The sequence below is a fragment of the Stenella coeruleoalba genome, assembly GCF_951394435.1.
Source record: "Stenella coeruleoalba genome assembly, chromosome: 11".
Lineage (NCBI taxonomy): Eukaryota > Metazoa > Chordata > Mammalia > Artiodactyla > Delphinidae > Stenella > Stenella coeruleoalba.
The window spans coordinates 92,792,831-92,814,081 of record NC_137157.1 but is presented as its reverse complement, the minus strand read 5'-3'; the positions used below and the strand labels follow the sequence as shown (position 1 = coordinate 92,814,081).

The following is a 21,251-nucleotide window of genomic DNA, read 5'->3' as shown; positions in this document are numbered from 1 at the left end:
GAAGTTTAAATGTGTGCGTGTACATGGTAAAAAATACAGAGAGAGAGCGAGAGAGAACGAGCAAGAGAGAGAAAGCAAAACATGCATGGCAAAGAAACACATCAAAAGTTACCTCTGAGGAAAGAGGGAGGAAAACAGAACAGGGGAGGGATACACAAGGGCTTCAAATTCTCCCTAATGTTTTTTTTTTTTTTTTTTCACGAGAGAGGAGGAAGGAAGGTTCAAAAGAAAATATGGCCAAACACTAAGATTTTTTTTTAACATCTTTATTGGAGTATAATTGCTTTACAATGGTGTCTTAGTTTCTGCTTTATAACAAAGTGAATCAGTTATACATATACATATGTCCCCATATCTCCTCCCTATTGCGTCTCCCTCCCTCCCACCCTCCCTATCTCAGCCCTCTAGGTGGTCACAAAGCACTGAGCTGATCTCCCTGAGCTATGCAGCTGCTTCCCACTAGCTATCTATTTTACGTTTGGTAGTGTATATATGTCCATGCCACTCTCTCACTTTGTCCCAGCTTACCCTTCCCCCTCCCCATGTCCTCAAGTCCATTCTCTAGTAGGTCAGCATCTTTATTCCTGTCCTGCCCCTAGGTTCTTCTGACCATTTTTTTTTTTAGATTCCATATATATGTGTTAGCATACGGTATTTGTTTTGCTCTTTCTGACTTACTTCACTCTCTATGACAGTCTCTAGGTCCATCCACCTCACTACAAATAACTCAGTTTCGTTTCTTTTTATGGCTGAGTAATATTCCATGGTATATATGTGCCACATCTTCTTTATCCATTCATCTGTCGATGCACACTTAGGTTGCTTCCATGGCCTGGCTATTGTAAACAGACCTGCAATGAACGCTGCGGCACATGACTCTTTTTGAATTATGGTTTTCTCAGGGTATATGCCCAGTAGTGGGATTGCAGGGTCATATGGTAGTTCTATTTTTAGTTTCTTAAGGAACCTCCATACTGTTCTCCATAGTGGCTGTATCAATTTACATTCCCACCAACAGTGCAAGAGGGTTCCCTTTTCTCCACACCCTCTCCAGCATTATTGTTTGTAGATTTTTTGATGATGGCCATTCTGACTGGTGTGAGATGATATCTCATTTTGATTTTCATTTCTCTAATGATTAATGATGTTGAGCATTCTTTCATGTGTTTGTTGGCCATCTGTATATCTTCTTTGGAGAAATGTCTATTTAGGTCTTCTGTCCATTTTTGGATTGGGTTGTTTGTTCTTTTGTGATATTGAGCTGCATGAGGTGCCTGTATGTTTTGGAGATTAATCCTTTGTCAGCTGCTTGGCTTGCACATATTTTCTCCCATGCTGAGGGCTGTCTTTTTGTCTTGTTTATGGTTTCCTTTGCTGTGCAAAAGCTGTTAAGTTTCATTAGGTCCCATTTGTTTATTTTTGTTTTTATTTCCATTTGTCTACGAAGTGGGTCAAAACAGATCTTGCTGTGATTTATGTCATAGAGTGTTCTGCCTGTGTTTTCCTCTAAGAGTTTGATGGTGTCTGGTATACATATAGGTCTTTAATCCAGTTTGAGTTTATTTTTGTGTATGGTGTTAGGGAGTGTTCTAATTTCATTCTTTTACATGTAGCTGGTCCAGTTTTCCCAGCAGCACTTACCGAAGAGACTGTCTTTTTCTCCACTGTATATTCTTGCCTCCTTTATCAAACATAAGGTGACAATATGTGTGTGGGTTTATCAGTGAAATTGGCCTGTAGATTTCTTTGTGACATCTTTGTCTGGTTTTTGTATCAGGGTGATGGTCGCCTCGTAGAATGAGTTTCTGAGTGTTCCTCCCTCTGCTATATTTTAGAAGAGTTTGAGAAGGACAGGTGTTAGCTCTTCTCTAATGTTTGATAGAATTCACCTGTGAAGCCATCTGGTCCTGGGCTTTTGTTTGTTGGAAGATTTTTTAATCACAGTTTCAATTTCAGTGCTTGTGATTGGTCTGTTCATATTTTCTATTTCTTCCAGGTTCAGGCTCAGAAGGTTGTGCATTTCTAAGAATTTATCCATTTCTTCCAGGTTGTCCATTTTATTGGCATAGAGTTACTTTGTAGTAATCTCTCATGATCCTTTGTATTTCTGCAGTATCAGTTGTTACTTCTCCTTTTTCATTTCTAATTCTATTGATTTGAGCCTTCTCCCTTTTTTTCTTGGTAAGTCTGGCTAATGGTTTGTCAATTTTGTTTATCTTCTCAAAGAACCAGCTTTTAGTTTTATTGATCTTTGCTATCGTTTTCTTCATTTCTTTTCCATTTATTTCTGATCTGATCTTTATGATTTCTTTCCTTCTGCTAACTTTGGGGTTTTCTGTTCTTTCTCTAATTGCTTTAGGTGTAAGGTTACGTTGTTTATTTGAGATGTTTCTTGTTTCTTAAGGTAGGATTGTATTGCCATAAACTTCCCTCTTAGAACTGCTTTTGCCGCATCCCATAGGTTTTGGGTCATTGTGTTTTCATTGTCATTTGTTTCTAGGTATATTTTGATTTCCTCTTTGATTTCTTCAGTGATCTCTTGGTTATTAAGTAGTGTGTTGTTTAGCCTCCAGGTGTCTGTATTTCTTACAGATTTTTTCCTATAATTGATATCTAGCCTCAAAGCATTGTGGTTGGAAAAGATACTTGATACGATTTCAATTTTCTTAAATTTACCAAGGCTTGATTTGTGACCCAAGATATGATCTATCCTGGACAATGTTCCATGAGCACTTGAGAAGAATGTGTATTCTGTTGTTTTTGTATGGAATGTCCTATAAATATCAATAAAGTCTATCTTGTTTAATGTATCATTTAAAGCTTGTGTTTCCTTATTTATTTTCATTTTGGATGATCTGTCCATTGGTGAAAGTGGGGTGTTAAAGTCCCCTACTATGACTGTGTTATTGTCGAGTTCCCCTTTTATGGCTGTTAGTATTTGTTCTTATGTATTGAGGTGCTCCTATGTTGGGTACATAAATATTTACAATTGTTATATCTTGTTTTTGGATTGATCCCTTGATCATTATGTAGTGTCCTTCTTTGTCTCTTGTAATAGTCTTTGTTTTAAAGTCCATTTTGTCTGATATGAGAATTGCTACTCCAGCTTTCTTTTGATTTCCATTTGCATGGAATATCTTTTTCCATCCCCTCACTTTCAGTCTGTATTTGCCCCTCAGTCTCAAGTGGGTCTCTTGTAGACAGCATATATACGGGTCTTGTTTTTGTATCCATTCTGCCAGTCTGTGTCTTCTGGTTGGAGCATTTAATCCATTTACATTTAAGGTAATTATCTATATGTATGTTCCTCTTACCATTTTCTTAATTGTTTTGGGTTTATTATTGTAGGTCTTTTCCTTCTCTTGTGTTTCCTGCCTAGAGAAGTTCCTTTAGCATTTGTTGTAAAGCTCGTATGGTGGTGCTGAACTCTCAGCTTTTGCTTGTCTGTAAAGGTTTTAGTTTCTCCGTCAAATCTGAATGAGATCCTTGCTGGGTAGAGTAATCTTGGTTTTAGGTTTTTCCCTTTCATCACTTTAAATATGTCCTGCCACTCCCTTCTGGCTTGCAGAGTTTCTGCTGAAAGATCAGCTGTTAACTTTATGGGGATTCCCTTATGTGTTATTTGTTGAAACACTAAGATTTGACAAAGATGGATGGCAGAAATTCTACACTTTCTGTATGCTGGAACCATTTCATAATTAAGGGTGGAAAAACAAACAATAAAACATGAATAGACAAAAAAAGAAGCATTAATAACGATAGTCTTTTGTTTACAAGCAGCTCATGCAGCTCAGTATCAAAACAACAAACAACCCAATCCAAAACTGGGCAGAAGACCTAAATAGACATTTCTCTAAAGAAGATATACAAATTGCCAACAAACACATGAAAGAATGCTCAACATCACTAATCATTAGGGAAATGCAAATCAAAACTACAATGAGGTATCACCTCACACCAGTCAGAATGGCCATCATCAAAAAATCTACAAACAATACATGCTGCAGAGGGTGTGGAGAAAAGGGAACCCTCCTGCACTGCTGGTGGGAATGTAAATTGATACAGCCCACTATGGAGAACAGTATGGAGGTTCCTTAAGAAACTAAAAATAGAATTACCATATGACCCAGCAATCCCACTACTGGGCATATACTCTGAAAAGACTATAAATCAAAAAGAGTCATGTACCACAATGTTCATTGCATCTCTATTTACAATAGCCAGGACATGGAATCAACCTAAGTGTCCACAGACAGATGAATGGATAAAGAAGATGTGGCACATATATACAATGGAATATTACTCAGCCATAAGAAGAAACGAAATTGAGTTATCTGTAGTGAGGTGGATGGACCTAAAGTCTGTCATACAGAGTGAAGTAAGTTAGAAAGAGAAAAACAAATATTGTATGGTAACACACATATATGGAACCTAAAAAAAAAAAAAGGTTATGAAGAACCTAGGGGCAGGACAGGAATAATGACACATATGTAGAGAATGGACCTGAGGACATGGGGAGGGGGGAAGGGTAAGCTGTGACAAAGCGAGAGAGAGGCATGGACATATATACGCTACCAAACGTAAGGTAGATAGCTAGTGGGAAGCAGCTGCATAGCACAGGGAGATCAGTTCAGTGCTTTGTGACCACCTAGAGGGGTGGGATAGGGAGGGTGGGAGTGAGACACAAGAGGGAGGAGATATGGGGATATATGTATATGTATAGCTGATTCACTTTGTTATAAAGCAGAAACTAAGACACCATTGTAAAGCAATTATACTCCAATAAAGATGTTTTAAAAATAAATAATGATAGTGTTTTGGATTTTCTTTTTTTATTTGCTAAACTGTCTTTAATAAACATGTGCCGCTTTTATAACAAAAAATAAACATCATAAACGAAGAGAAAAAGAGAAAAGGAAAGAAGGGGGAAAACCCACATTAAATACTAGAAAAAGTTGTAACACTGTTATAATAAATAACTATCATACACACGAGAGGGGATATAAGAGATACATGTGATCAGGTAAGGGAAAGAACATACTATGCAAGGTGGGTGCATACACACGCAAAGTGAGTGCATGACTGTTTGGAATCAAAGAAGGCATAATGGAAGGGAGGCATTTGAACCTGAAAAGACAGAATTTCTTAAAATTTTAAACAAGTTACACATATATGCAAAAATATGAAACTTAAATGATACAGAAATAAATACTCTTAACATATTAGTATGCTAACCTTACATACCTTTCTCAAGGTTTATGTGTTTGCATATTTCTCAAGGAATATACAAAAATACATACCTATATTTTTGTTAATAGTATACATATTGTCTGTGTGTGTGTGTGTCTGTGTGTGTGTGTGTGTGTGGTACACACATTTTTGGAGGCAATTTGCCAGTATATATAGTATATAGTTTGCGTGTGTATGTGTATTTATATGTGTGTGGGTGTAAAATAGAGTTTTAAATTTCAAATAAAACTAAATCTTAATAAACATTACTATACAACTTAATTTTAAAAATCATCCTTCTATGTCAGTACACACAGATCTACTGAATGACTGTAATAATTACTGAATGATTGTAATATTTCATACCCCTGATATACTAGAATGTATTTCTCTGTGATAGACTATTACAAATAATGCTCAGCAAACACCGTTGTACAACAGGGTCAGTGTTTCTGTAAGACTGCTATACGCAAGAGAAAGTTACCAGCAAATGGCCCTCCAAAAAGGTTCTACCAATTTTCACTTCTACAAAAGTGTACGAGAGCATGCCATTTTCTACCATTCTGGCCAATGTTGGGAATAATCAACACCACATTTTATGACTCTGATAGATATAAATAGTGTATTATTTTAATTTCATTTTCCTGATCGCTAGTGAGACCACACAGTATTTGCACTTCAGAAATTGGGGGTAGGGGAATAAACATGATTGTAAAGAGAGGACCACTGAGAAATGAGAAAGTAAAAAGTATATTTGAAGACAAACAAATTATTTCATTAAAACACACCAGGAATCTTAAGATCATTTGAGCTTGAGGATGAGTCTGTGAAAGGAAAATACCAACTTAAGCATGCAACCAGACTTTTTTTCTTCAGGTTCTAAGAGTACCTTGAAGGGTTTTTTTAGTATAGTTAGTGACATGATTAGAAACCATGCTTCAGAAAATTAATTTAGGAACAGTGTGTAAACTTTCAGGGGGGAAAAAATCAGCAGGCAGGAGACTAATCATAGGCTAGAATTCAGGCCAGAGATAAGACAAAGTAGAGCAGAAGAATTAGAAAAGGAGAAGAGATGCATTAGAAACGTATTATTTACGGAGCCCAAATCAAGAAAATTCGCAAGTTATTACATAAAAATGGAGTAATCATGTTGATGGTTAAAGAAAAAGTGCTTCCCAACCAACTTGATGCTGACTATTCTTAGTGAATAAAACTGTAAAGAAATGTGTACAAAAATAATACAATAGAAGGAAAATACAAATGCTATTGGTGAATCATCTCAATAACTCAAATCAAAATAAGGAAACACATTTCTTGGGTACCTGAGAGATCACTGCTTTCAATTCGCCGGAGATCTGAATCAGCCCAAAAGAGTTTGCCCAATCTGCTATCAAGAGCTAAAGCAATTGGTTTACTTAAGCCACTGAAAAAGAGGACCTCCCGTTCTGTTCCATCTAAGGCAGCTCGTTCAATTTTGGGAGACCTTTCCTGAAGATTGGTAAAATACATATACCTGAAGAGAAAGGAGGAAGCTATAAGTTTACCAAAGTAAGAAATCACACAAAATGAGAATACTGCTGTTGATTAAGACAAAAGGAAGTAAAATAATATTTTTAAATCTTATTTTAAACGTTTTAAAACATATGTTTTGAAGGTCATGGGATATATTTCAATTTCAATAATAGTCACAAAGGGTGCACAGAAGTTCTTAGGGAGTTAACTTTAAGGAATTAATAAAACAAAGTGTTAGATACTGGCAGCCTTATGCTTTTGGAATAATACAGTATAATAAATAAAATAGCAGTAATCAGAGAGATCTGGACACAAAATTTTAACTTTCTTCTCTATTAGTCTATTTCATAACTGAAAGTAAGTCATATATGAATCATTTCTTATATTTAACTTCTATAGTTCATCTTTTTCCTGTAACTCCTTTGAAGTAAGCTACTTTCCCTGCTGAATTCCTTATCATTCATTCAGATTCAAGTAAGTATAATTTATTAAATGCAAAGCTCTATATTAAATGAAAGAAGGCATATTAGTTCTTATCATAAAAGAACCTAAAATCTAGTAGAAAACATAAGACTGAAAAACAAGTATAAGGTAAAGTGGAAAGGATTAAGTATAACTAGAGAGGTACAGACATAGAGCGGTGGGTATTTGAGAGAGGAGAATGTCACATCTGGCTGGGGGTGGGGCAGATCAAGGGAAACTTCACGGAGGATGTCACAGTTCAAACAGTCCTGGAGGTATGGGTAGAAATTAGAATTAAAGCAGTAGTGACTAAGGAAGGAAATTCTAGACAGTAAAATCAGAGAAAGCAAGAATATACATGGGCTGAAGAGGAAGGCTGATGAGGGTTTCAGATGCCACCTTAGTAACATACCCTTTTTCTGGGTTTACCACAATGGCTCGAGGTCTGTCTTGCTCGCCTTTTAACACCACTCCAATCGATCTCCCATCTAATCTTGTTACATTAATGACATTGGTGGCCTCGCAAGTCCAATAGATGTAGCGGCTATAAATGTCAATGCTGAGGTCATAGGGCTGTATTTCTAGGTTCTGATTCGGAACTGAGCTCACAACCACTGTAAAGCCCTAAGGGAAGAAAAAGAAACACACACATAAAATTGGATTCCAAGCCAGACAGCTCCGAGGAGACCACTCACAATACTTATACTTACGTGGTCACACACCTGAGAAGGAACTCTCAAGTCTCAAGCGACATTTCTTAGTGAACATTTCAAATGTTCCCTTTGGTTATTACAACATAAAGCAGTAGAGCGAGCTGAGGCCATACTGGTTGCTCTAAGAAGCTGATAGTGCACTGATCAGAAATGAGAGTGAGAAGGTGACATGTGTCCCTGTAAACCAGAGACAACTGCGGCTAGAACCACACTCTAGAAATACCTCTAAAGCAGTGGTGCTCAACCAATGGCGATTCTGCATTTGCAAACGCCTCCACCAGGGGCACTGGCCAATGTCTGGAGACTTTTTTTTTTTTTTTTTTTGCGGTACGCAGGCCTCCCACTGCTGTGGCCTCTCCCGCTGGAGAGCACAGGCTCAGCAGCCATGGCTCACGGGCCCAGCCGCTCCATGCGGGATCCTCCCCGGACCGGGGCAGGAACCACGCCCCCTGCATCGTCAGGCGGACCCTCAACCACTGCGCCACCAGGGAAGCCCTAGAGCCATTTTTGATTGTCACGCCTATGAGACTGTAACTGGCTTCTAGTGGGGAGAGGCCAGGGATGCTGCTAAATATCCTATGACGTACACGTCAGACCTCCACACAGAGAATTATCCAGCCAAAAATGTCAACAGTGCGGAAGCTGAGAAACTGCTCTAGAGACAATAGCAATTAGTCAGGGCCACAAACCACATCTATCAGTCATGTCCTTCTCTAATCCTCAAATCTACCCCCCCCAAATTTTCTTTTAAACAAAGCCAAGCAAAAAGAGAGGCTTTGTTCATCTGTTTTATCTGAATAAATTATATTTTATTTACTCGGCATCTCTGAGGTAACACTCCTTAATAAGGCTATCTCATTTATTTGCTATGTCCGCAGCTGTATAACAACAGCTATAATTTCTATCAACTAGTTATCAGCCTATTGGTCCTGGCCTACACCGTGTAAAGTGCATCTGTAGTACACCGCTACAACTATACCCCTCAATGATCCTCGGCGGCCCTAAATACACTATCTCCTTGCTCTTGTCAGACAAGACATGAAAAATAAGTAATCTCATCTCCCTAAATTTTAATGCATTAAAAATGCAACTTAACATTACTGTTAAAAGGAAAATGACAAATAATTATTTATAGTAATCCCGGTCTAAGACTGCTTGGACACAGAAAGAAAGCAAAGAATTATGGACAGTGGTATGTAAATCATGACTAGAATGTAAGCACAGATAAGACATGTTGATAATATTTTCATTCCTATCCCATAGTCACCAAATAATAGTTACCAAAACAAAAACAAAAAAAGATTAGACTAATGATAACATATCCTAGATGTAATTTTACTGAGACTGTGTTTTATGTTTCCCATCCTCTGAACCTTTTAAATAATAGTTAACTAGTAATACAACTATTATTTATTGAGGGCCCACTGTGTGGTAATGGGCTTTTACATTCCTTTCAGCTAAAAAGTTCGTAAGAATCCTAGTGAGTGACAGAGCTGAGATCAGAACCAAGTGTGTATTTGATTTCAAAGTTTCCAACACTCCATGTAAATGGAATTAAAAAAAAAAACTATATAAATGATACAGGTGGCACTGACAGTCATACTAATATATGAGCATAAGTTATTTTAATACAACACAATCTTCATTCTAATAGAATTATCAAACAATTATTTACTCAAATATCATTAGGAGGGAAAAAAGCTGCTAGGTTCAGAATTTCAGTTTTACACACACACACACACACACACACACACACACACACACACACAAGCGGAGTCAAGACTTCAGTAAAATAGGACGGTTGGCTGGTCCAATTACTAGGCAGAAGAACTGGATTTTGAATGCAGCCCTGAATTACCTGGCTGCCATCTTCTTGTGCTTTTCGGATCATGTTTTGTCGTGAGTCAATCCAATAGAGTTGCTTGTCCAGTGGGTCATAGTCAATGGCCCGGACATTCCGAAGGCTGTGGATAGGAAGGATGATGTCAGGGCTCTGCTGTTCATCAATCACCATGCGGTTGATGGCACTCTTTTGACTGAAGAGCAGGAAAGTAGTTGGAGCTTAAAGAAAGAAAAAAGTAAATAGGAAACGTAGTTACCCTAAGTCTTGTATCACTCAAAGATTTGATCAGCCTGTTGTCTGTATCTCATACAAAACAGACATGTATGTTGAAAAGGTAAGGTTGAGATAAAACCCTTTGGAATGCCTCCAGAAACTCTCCTAGAGGTAACACTGATCGGCACTCTGGTTACCAAACCAGTTATGAATTTACCCCATGATAACAGCCAACTAGTCACTTTTTCTCTGTCTTGTCCACAGCGGTATCATAGGACACTTGATTTTAATGAAGCATTTAATAGACATAGACAAAATTCTCCTGTCTGCCAAGTAAATAATCCTAACTCCTCCATAACCAATTCTTGTAGATGGAAGGAAGCCTGGGTCTCCACAGGTCAAAGAAGAAACTTCAAGATTGGTTTTAGTCTCACTTCTCACACTATTTAGTCACTTGATCTTAACTAAGGCCCTAAACCTCTCTGAGTCAAAATCTACTCAACTCTAAAATAAGGTCATAGCTATGTTGTCCTGCTCATTGACTTGCTATAAAAATTTTACAACATATGTGTAAATACTTTAAAAACTGTAAGGCATTATGGCAATTATACCTCAACAAAAAATTGTAAGGCATTATGTAAATGTCAAGTAAAAATAACTACTGTTTATTATTATCAGTAGTAGCAGTAATAAACTTGGTATTAGTAGGATTCAAACCAACCCTCACTGGTTGCAGATATAGGCTTAATATTTTGCATAGTGGGTTGCAAGGAGAGGGAGCCAGTTAAAAAAAAAAAAAAAAAAAAAAAGCACACTTAAGTTGATGCCCTAAATTTATGAAATGGGAAAATGCAACAGAGACAACACTTCCCTTTCCCAGGGACTAGGCCTCTGCATCTCTAACCTAGAAAAGGATAGCATCTGGCAGTGCTACCAAAAACTTCAAAGCCTAATAGCATTTTTTAAATCTTCATTTAAAATATATGTAAAAATTCTGTAATTACACGTTGCTCAGTCACCACCTAAATCCAGGAGAATTTTGTCCTTCTCAGGGATATAAACATAAATGGCCAAGACAGAACTCCCTGCTTTATTTCCCCTTAAACCCCATTCTTCACAGCTCCATTATTTGTGGTTCCCTGGTTGACTTTACGTTTACACCCAAATGTATACTGGCTTAAATCCCGAAGAAATTCACTGGTTCTCACAAAGAAACTTGGTATTCACAACACTGAAATTCGGCTTTGAGTTCCTCACTGGCTAAAAGTCCATACCTAGCTTGGAAGATTTAGAAAGTATTCCAATGATCCCACTGGAACTCTCCATTACCTGGAGTCCATAACATATTGATTTAACAATTTTCAGCAATTTTAGTAGAACCCATGCCTTAAGCAGTAAGAATACAGGTCACAACAGAGTAGTTAACAAGTTTCCCATCTTTTTTTTTTTTTAAAGAATTATTTTTTTGGCAGTACTACATTCTTGTAAATCAAGACAATAGAAAAAAAAAGTTCTGAATTCTAAATTTCCAACAAAATAAGCACCGCTTATACTAAGACATACAATGAAACTTAGAAGAAAGACCCCACAGTTTTAGGTGTCAACTTTTCCTGCCTGGGAAATAATCAAATATATATTTGGCTCCAAGTATGTTTCACTGGGTACTTTTTTTTTTTTTGAGTCAAGTTTTAACCTTTAATAAGATTCCACAATTAGGTGTTCTAGAAATGTAGATTAAGACAAAGCCAAATATGGCTCCAAAGAAATGCTTGTTTCAAAGTCTATGGATGACATTAATAATTACAGCTGGCTAAATATTTCTAAGAGGAAGCTAATGTTTTGACTTATTTACAAAAGTGACAAAGAATATGCAAGTTTGTAAACCTCAATCCATCCTAATTTATGTAACCTCTAGCCACCACTCCCTCATCTCCTGCAGAATGCTTTCAAAACTGTCCTATGAGGCTGTCTCTGTTTTGCATTCCCACAACGAAGACAGCCAGCCACACGCAGAAGCTGGAGGAGGATGTAGGAGGAAGCTCTTCAGCTCTCCTTTGAAGACACAAGTGTTCACCCAAAGCTGAAAGAAAGGTATTACTCTGGTGTAAGAACAGCATAAATGACAAGGGCAAGCCCACCATGTCTGACTGTGCCATCTGTGCATTGTGCCAAAGGCGCCAGGTAGGGACTGAAGTCCAGTCCACACTTCATTAGCCAAGTCAAGCACCTATGCAGCTGCATCTGCCCAGAGGAAACATCTTTTCCCAATTTGCACAAAGGTTCCATAGAGGCCAACCACTTCAGTACTGAACAAAGGATTACACAATTTGGCCTCCTCTCTGACTTAATTTCTATTCACTGTGTTCCAGAGACACTGGCCTCCTAGGTGTTCCTCTAATATGCCGAACATGCTTCCCCCTAGGGCCCCTGCATTTGCTATTCCCTTTTGCTTGACAGGTCTTCTCCCAGATATCCAGCATAGCTCATTTTCTCACCTCCCTCAGTTCCGGACATAGTGTCACTTTTACAGTCAGGACTTCTCTCATGACCCTATTTAACACTGTGATCCTCTTACCCACCCTTTCTTGCTCTTAATTTTCTCCATAACACTCATCTCCATCTAACTCCTGACAGAGTTTACTTATTTAGTTCATTATCTGTCCCACTGAAATGTAAGCTCCATGAGGGCAGGGATTAATGTCTATTTTATTCAGTGCTACATTCTTCACTGGCTCAAATGATGCCCAGTGTGGATTAGGTGTTCAGTAAATATTCACTGAAAGAATAAATGAGTAAACAAATGAAGAAACAAGCATGAGATGATGATAACTAAGGACAGCCCTGTAGCCATGATTTTGAAAGTAAGGAAATAAAATTATTTCAGAAAACTGGGAAAGAAAAGAAACAAGCATTTATTTAGGAACTCCAAGATGTCACACATCATACCAGATGTCATCCAATCCCCCAAATTACTCCATTTTATAGGTGAGCAAACTCAGAACAGTTAAGTAATTTCTAAAGAAAGGCTCAGAAAGGTTAAGTAATTTTTCCCAGGTCACAAAGCTGCTGCTCAATGGAAGAGCACATGTTTTTCCAAATCCTGTCCTGCTTCTTCATTCTTCTATTTAACAATGATTTCTTGAATGACTACTATTTACCGAACACTTTTTTAGGCACCTAAGATACATCAGTGGAAAAACAGGAAAAAAATGCTGCTTCATGGAGTTTATATCCCAGTAAACAGATAACAAGTAATAAGCATAATAAAGAGGTTATAGTATATAAATAATAGAGTGTATAAATTATACAGTATATCAGAGAGTGATTAAGTGTCACAGGAAAAAGAAAAATGGCAGGTAAGGGGCACTGGCAATGTTAGATAGGGTGGAAGGATGACTTGCAATTTTAAATCGGGCAGATCAGGTCTCACTGTGGAGGTCACAATTAAGCAATGACTTGGAGGTGAAGTATATCCATGCAAATATCTGCAGGAAGAACATTCCAAGTAGAGGAAATAAGCAGTATAACAGTCCTGAAGTAGGAGTAACTGGCATATTTGAAAACAGCAATGAGGCTGGTGTGGCTGCCATGGAGAGAGCAAGGGAGAGAATGGTAAAAGCTGAGGTTAGAGAAGCAAAGCGGGGGGGGGGTGCGAAGTGTGGGGTACAGATCATGCAGGAACTTGTAGGCCATTATAAGAACTAGGTTTTCACTCTGTGTGAAATGGGAGGTTTTGAGCAGAGTAACAACATGATCTGATTTAGCTTTTGAAACACAGGTCTAGGAGTAAATTACACAATGTTAGAAAACTTTTTGAGGGCAAGTACTTTGTGTTAAACTTCTCTTGTAATCTGCTTTGGAATCTAATACATCTGTGCACAAATATTAAATAGTACTCATTATAAAAAGAACACGCAACAGGAAGCCTCTTGAAACACTGCCAATCATCTCAGAAAGAGCCAAAGACAGACATTAGGGACACTCAGCACTGATTTCTCAAGACCTTCACTCACCAACTAGCACACACTGGTAAAATCAGACCAAACAATAATGACCTCAAAAGGTCTTTCCCTATTCTTCTGTCTCCAACACTTATTACCCCCATTTTCTCCTTCCAAAGTTAAACTTCTTAAAAAAGATGTCTACATAACACATACACTACCAGCCCTTCCTTTTCTCCATTCACTTGTTGATCTATTCCCATCTTTCACCATTACCTCCCTGAAATTACTTTTTTCAGGGTTACTAATAACCACCTCATCCAAATATCCAATGGATACTATTTTAGGCCTCACCTTACTCAACCTGTCAACAGCATTAACACAGTTCTATTTTCAAACAATCTTCTCTCTTGTCTTCTGTGTCACTATCTTCTCCTGGTTCTCCTCTGGCCCTTCTCGCTGCTGCTTTTCTGTGTCCACTGCGAGCTTTCTCTCCTCAACCAGAGTTCCTGAGGTTACCAGACCCCTTCTTTTCGCCACACTAGAGTTTGCAAACTATGGCCCACAAGGTAAATCTGGCCTGCTGCCTGTTTTTATAATAAAGTTTATCAGAATTGAGCCACATTTAAAAAATGTAACATCTATGGCTGCTATCACACTGAAATGTTCAGAGCTGAATAGATGTGAGAGAGACTATAGGATTCACAAAGCCTAAATATTTACTCTCTGGCTCTTTAAAGAAAAAGTTTGCTGACCCCAGGTCTATACCTTCTCCCTAAGTACCTATTTTAAATACATGCTGGCATTTCTAAAATTAATACCTCTAACATCTCCCTGAGCTATGGATTCTTCTATACAATTTCTTTCTTTCTTTCTTTTCCTTCCTTCCTTTCTTTCCTTTCCTTTCCTTTCTTTCTTCCTCCCTCCCTCCCTCCCTCCTTCCTTTCTTTCTTCCTATCTTCCTATCTATCAATCTAACTACGGCTGCATTGGGTCTCTGTTGATCGACTGATCTATCTATCTATGGCTGCGTTGGGTATCTGTTGATCGATCGATCGATCGATCGATCTATCTATCTATCTATCTATCTAAGGCTGCGTTGGGTCTCCGTTGCTGCACACAGGCTTTCTCTAGTTGCAGTGAGTGAGGGCTACTGTTCATTGCAGTGCGCAGGCTTCTCATTGCGGTGGCCTATCTTGTTGCAGAGCACGGGCTTTAGGCACGCGGGCTCTAGAGGACAGGCTCAGTAGTTGTGGCACGCAGGCTCTAGAGCGCAGGCTCAGTAGTTGTGGCTCACGGGCTTAGTTGCTCCGTGGCATGTGGGATCTTCCCGGACCAGGGCTCGAACCCATGTCCCCTGCGTTGGCAGGCGGATTCTTAACCACTGCACCACCAGGGAAGTCCCTACATTTACCTATTTAATAGTTCTATTTCCCATAGGAAAATCAATACAAACCTAAAATTATTTTTAAATTCTTTTTGAAAACGAATCCTCCCCATTTACTATCTACTTAACTGCTCACACCAAAAATCTACAAGTCATCCTTGCTTCCTCCCTCTTATTCTTCCTCATATACAACTCATTAACAAGTTCTGTTCATTCTAGTTTCAAAATATACCTTGAACCCATCAACGTCTCTCCATCACAACAGCCACCAGCCCCGTCTAAGTCGACCTGCATTATCACAAGAGTCTGACTGCCCTGCAACCACTTAATTTTCCTCCTCAAATCCATTCTCCACAGCAATCAAATCATGTAATTATATCTTATTCAATTTTCATAGCAACCCTACAAGTTAATTACTATTATTATTCCCATTGTACAAATGAGAAAAAATAAGGCTTAAAAAATGTATGTGACTTGCTTTGGTAAAACACAAAACTTACATGTGACAGAGATGCCAAATCATTAAACTATAAACTGATGTTCTTTCCTTTTCAGAACTGAAGTCTTGTGTCAGAACAGACTAGATCCTTTCCTATGTGACCTCCTATACTTTCAGGCACAGAATAAGGTAATTTCAATAGTTCACTATATCCAATATCCTACAGCAATTTTGTTACCTTCTAACTTAGTGAACCATACCCTACTTCTCTCCCACGAATCTACTTTTTCTGATCTATTTATCATATCTACCAATTTGTTCTTGTCTATCCACCAAGACATGGGCATTCACGCACACCTGAATCATAAATCAGGACTCCCCAAGCCAACAATCTTTTGTGGCACACTGTGTTTTGGTGTTCTCAGCACTGTATGTGTGTGTGTCTCTGTGTGCATGTGAATCTGAGAAGAGCTGGTAACATCAGCTAGAAGTAAGTGGCGACCACTCACTATGTTCAGAGCATGTGCTCTCCAGTTTTCCTTCCCCATCTATTTACTGTTTCATACTGAGCTAAATTTACTCATAGCATTTTCTGCCTGGCCTCTTACACACTTAAATTCTTCATCTTTAGCCTATTCTATGAACTTCAAAGGACAAGGAGATCGCATTTTGTAGATTCTCTTTGTTGTACTGTTTGTACTGTTCTTCCCTTCCTTTATCATGAATAAATATGTATAGCACACATATGTGCTGTCTGCTGTCTCTCAAAGAAGCTATGCACATTTTTCAATACATATTTAATCCCCAAGGATAAAAGACTTACTTTTTCTATAGTATCAATTCTTCCATAACATCAACTAGTTAGCACCAAACAAATAAAAGTAACAAAAACTTGCATTTTTCCACATTTAGTCCTTCCCTTTTATTAAACAAATGATCAACTCTGGACCTCTACAACTTTTTATTCTAGAAAGAACATGAACTACAGTGTTTTCTCCTCTAATTCTAGATTGTTTTGGGGGGGGGAAATGCAGCTTACCACTACAAGTCCTGTTGTCAGCATTAAGAGAGTAGTGGGCAGGGCATCCACAAACAAAACCTCCAACTGGCACCGCCAAGCAGAGGTGGGAGCAGTGCCCATTGCTGGAAGCACACTCATTCCACCCTGCCTGCCGAGAGGAGTGAAACACGAGGATGTCCATCACATAATCCAAATGGCCCTGGATGATGGTGCGGTTTTGGCCACTGGTTTTGTTGGCACGCTCGATGCTGCGTCGGCTCCAGTCCGTCCAGTAGATGTAATCTTGGTACTGAGTTAAGCCAAACGGATGAGGCAAGTCATCTGCTATAACCTCACGGTTGAGTCCTGTTTTCAGAAAGGCAGTAGAAAGGGGAGAAGCAGAGAGATGAAATATGTGAGAATGTAAGTCTTGTTGGCAAAAATAAAATAAAATGTTAACATATAAAACATTACTTTTGTAAGCAATTTAAAACAGAAGAATTCCCTTAAAAGCAATTCTTAAACCAGACTGGTCCTCTGAAATCAACCCACCTGCAGTCTGACCCCATGCCTCAAACTAATATTCTTGCTACAAATCACTGAGTTTTTTTAAACTCCTGTAAATGGTCTATTTTGATTGTGGTCTTATTTTCCCTCCATAAAGGTCTACAGTTCAACTATTTTTCCTTCCAAAAAAGGATGAAAATGCATATATTGTATTTTACCGGTACAAAAAGTCACTTCAGGAATGCCCAGGGTGTTATAAATTCCATTATAAGCCCAACAGTAATGAAATGTCCACATATTAAAGAGATATGAATCCAAGTACCTAGCCCACTATTAATAAATAGGATACAGTGTGAGACAGAGGAAAAACCTAGACATTCATATGAAGTTTTATTAATAGTATCTAACCTACGGTAAACAGCAGCCACTGACTTTTGCACAGAAAGGATTATATACTATCTGTCTGAACAAAAGGGAGTACAGCTTACCAAGCATATTTGAAGATTCTATTAAGTTGGTGTCCAGGTCTGTCCAATAAAGCCTCCTTTTAGCATAATCAATAGTTAGGCCATTTGCTCGCCCCACATTTGGAACTAATGTAGTACGTTCACTTCCATCCATGGCAGCTCTGTCTATCTTAGGCTTTCCACCCCATTCAGTCCAATACATAAATCTAAATTCAAAACAGTGGATACTTAACATTTCATTTTTGACTATTTGGGAGAAAGGATCATATTCATGCACAGTAACTAAATGAATTTAAAGAAAATATACATTAAGTCAAGGAAATTGGTAAAGCAAAATCATAGCTATAATTTTTTTCAAGAATACTGGCAGCCTCAACTAAATATTTTTTCTCATATCCTAAAAAGGAAGTGAGTCAGCTTTCCTTAGTCTTTCCAATGAATTTGTTCCATCCAAAACCTAGGAACTGGAAACAAACCAATGATTTCCTTATTGCAGCATTGCATTTATAAAACTAATATTCAAGAAGTTAGCAAAGAATTAAAGCTCTGGTCTCAGAACCTGATCCGCTTCAGAACAAAATATATGTATTTCTGAATACAAGTAATTCGAATTTTTAAACTTCTTTTCAATTTGTGTCATCAACTCTCCCCCAAACTAAGTTGCAGCAGTACATCAAGGGTAAAAATTAATAGCCTTTAACTGAAATTTAAAAGCAAAGTTTGAAAATGCATTTGGTCACATGGTCGAAGGCAACATACCGCGACGTGTAAGAGCAACGAACCACCCCTTAATGTGTCAGCTGGTCAGTGAACACTATTACTACAACCCCTGGGAAATTTTAGAACACTCTTTTGCTTTTGTTGTACTCTTTTGAGTTCTTCACCTTAACCTTAGAGCAGCTCAACAGTATAGGTTTTTTACACATGAGGAGGCCAAGGCACTAAAAGTGTGACTGATTTGTCTGATGTCTTCAAGCCAGTCACATGGCAGCGCTAGAACTAGAAGCTGACCCTTAGCCAAATGCCCTTCCAGCTGAACTAGTAGTGCTAGTTTGAAGACACTCTGAATACTGGGAGTAGGAATGTTCTCCACGTGCCAGGTCTCATCAAATACCCATGGCAGACATTCACTCATCAGCCTGTTAGCTGATGGTTGATTTGGTAGCAACGTATGAACATGGTTTTCTGAAAACTGAAGTTGTCTCGGTCTTTGTTTGCATTTGTACTTGTCAGCTGACAGGCACGTGCACACCCCGAGAGCCCAAGAGAAAACAACTGTGGGAGAAATTTCACAGTTGCCAGCAGCCACATAAACTAGAGTACTTCGTCCCAACTACTAAATATCTGTCTGGTAACTAATGTTTAGAATAAAAATCACCATAACCCAATCACAACATGTCAGCACAGAGGGGGTGCTTTCAGTATGACCTTCTTAACTACATGGCTAACAAGCTAACCATGGAACTGACTGATTCAGGGAAACTATGTTTCATTACGGCTACAGTAAATATGTTTGTATGTTCACACTGTTAACTTCTGCTTTTTAAAATGGAGTTATTCTTCACATTTCAGATTTCTTAGATGCCGGCTTTTTAAAACTTGCTAAATCATGTAAGAAGGATCATCTACCATTGAAAAACATGTCACGTTGTAAAAAAAATAGTTTATCAGAAAGTTCACTGTTTAATATCAAAGTTTCCCCAAGTTTATAATAATAATCAAACTAATTGTCCATTTTTGAATTAACAAACATTCTAGAATGGAGCTTGTAAAATGCAGTTATTTCCTAGCACACATTATTTCAGTGGGTTTACTTTCATAGGTTTGGAATCTGGTGTAACTTGGGAGAGAGTGCAAGCAAATACAGACTTGATGACACCTTTAAAAAGGCTGTCTACTTAGTATATAAGTATGATCATTAATATTTAATTATTAATCCATTTCACGTTTTTTTTTTTCGCGGTACGCGGGCCTCTCACTGTTGTGGCCTCTCCCGTTGCGGAGCACGGGCTCCGGATGCGCAGGCTCAGCGGCCATGGCTCACGGGTCTAGCTGCTCCGCGGCATGTGGGATCTTCCCGGACCGGGGCACGAACCCGCGCCCCCTGCATCGGCAGGCGGACTCCCAACCACTGCGCCACCAGGGAAGCCCTCACTAATCTTTTTCACCCAATGTTAATGATGACAAAAGTCAAATTTAGCTAATAATTATTAATTCTAAATCAGTGAAATCTCAACTAATGGTTTTAAGATAAAGCCTGTCTATGGTTGACTTGTCAAATTCCTAATAAGCATTATTTAAGACATCAAGAATATAATCCATAACTTGGCCATGAACAATGCAGTTGCAAAGAATGCATACAAAAAGCTGTTTACCCTTCAGCGGGGTCCAATGCAAGAGCTCTGGGACTATCTAGGTCTTTCCACACCAAAACTTGTCGGTGCTGCCCGTCCAACTTTGATACCTCAATTCGATTTGTTCCTGTGTCTGCCCAGTACAAGTTCTTCCCAAGCCAGTCTACTGCCATGCCTTCTGGATAATCTAAGCCAAATTCTACCACATGTTCCAGTGCACTGCCATTCATAAAGGCTCTGCTGATGGTCTGCAAAAATAAGATTAACAAAAAAGTCACAGGGCTTAAGTACAAAACACCATCCAGAAGGAATGTATGGTTTGTTTTTCGTTGGGTGGGAGGATCCAGAAGAGCCAGAGGCATAGTTTCTCAATACAATTCACATATTTTATGAGCAAAGAAAAAAAATGATGTCAATCTCTAATAAATGCAACTGTGACCTCAAGTTTTATTGCCAATTCAGGGAGAAAGTTTTGAAATTTTTAAGGACCAGAAATTTATTCTAGTAGAACAGTGGAATGACTATTCTTGTAAAATTTATTAGTAATCAAGTGAAAGAGACGTGACCAGAATGTTGCAGACTTTTAACTGGTAGTCAGCTTCCTGAGGGTACCTGAGAGTAGGCCATGTCACCGTGTCAACTGAAGATCTCAACAACCTTATATTGATACCTTATAGAGGTGCATGTGACTATTATCATACCATTACCACTGTAGCTTTGAATCCCCTAAAAATTAAAACCGTCATAATTCAAGCTATTAATAATAGCTGCTACTTCATGGCAAGTACTATCCTAAGTACTTTGTGTACCTATATTTTCTGATTTAATCCTTACAACAGCCCTGCAAGATAGACATTATCGCTATTTTCAAGATGAGGAAACTTACAAGCCCACACAATAAAAGCCAAGATAAAGCATTTATTCACTCATTTAACAGAGTTTACTGAACACCATTAGAATCTAACTCTGGCTCTAACATTCCATGATTTTTGCACATGAGACAAAATTTTACACAAGTTATCTAAAACAAGTCCAAAACAATCTGGAAGAAGGAAAGCTTATTCTCCAGATTTTCCGGTTAAGAGCTCCTCCTTATGGACTCAATGTGCTTTTTAATATTTATTCTAGGGGGGAAAAAAAGGTATGCTATAACTCATAATTGCCATTTTCTATCTCAGTCAGGT

At 38.3% G+C, this 21,251-nt stretch overlaps 1 protein-coding gene across 3 annotated transcripts in view; it reads right to left on the bottom strand.

The window, feature by feature from the left end:
* The window catches only part of LRP6 (LDL receptor related protein 6), a 178,086-nt gene that overhangs the window by 29,807 nt on the left and 127,028 nt on the right, over nucleotides 1-21,251 (bottom strand). For all 3 annotated transcript variants that reach the window (XM_079936851.1, XM_079936850.1, XM_079936852.1), the window contains 6 exons: nucleotides 20,089-20,315; nucleotides 17,735-17,919; nucleotides 16,779-17,105; nucleotides 9,775-9,977; nucleotides 7,616-7,827; nucleotides 6,552-6,742 (listed from right to left, as the gene is read on the bottom strand). In XM_079936851.1, the coding sequence (XP_079792977.1) occupies nucleotides 6,552-6,742; nucleotides 7,616-7,827; nucleotides 9,775-9,977; nucleotides 16,779-17,105; nucleotides 17,735-17,919; nucleotides 20,089-20,315 (1,345 nt within the window). The remainder of the gene's footprint in view (nucleotides 1-6,551; nucleotides 6,743-7,615; nucleotides 7,828-9,774; nucleotides 9,978-16,778; nucleotides 17,106-17,734; nucleotides 17,920-20,088; nucleotides 20,316-21,251) is intronic.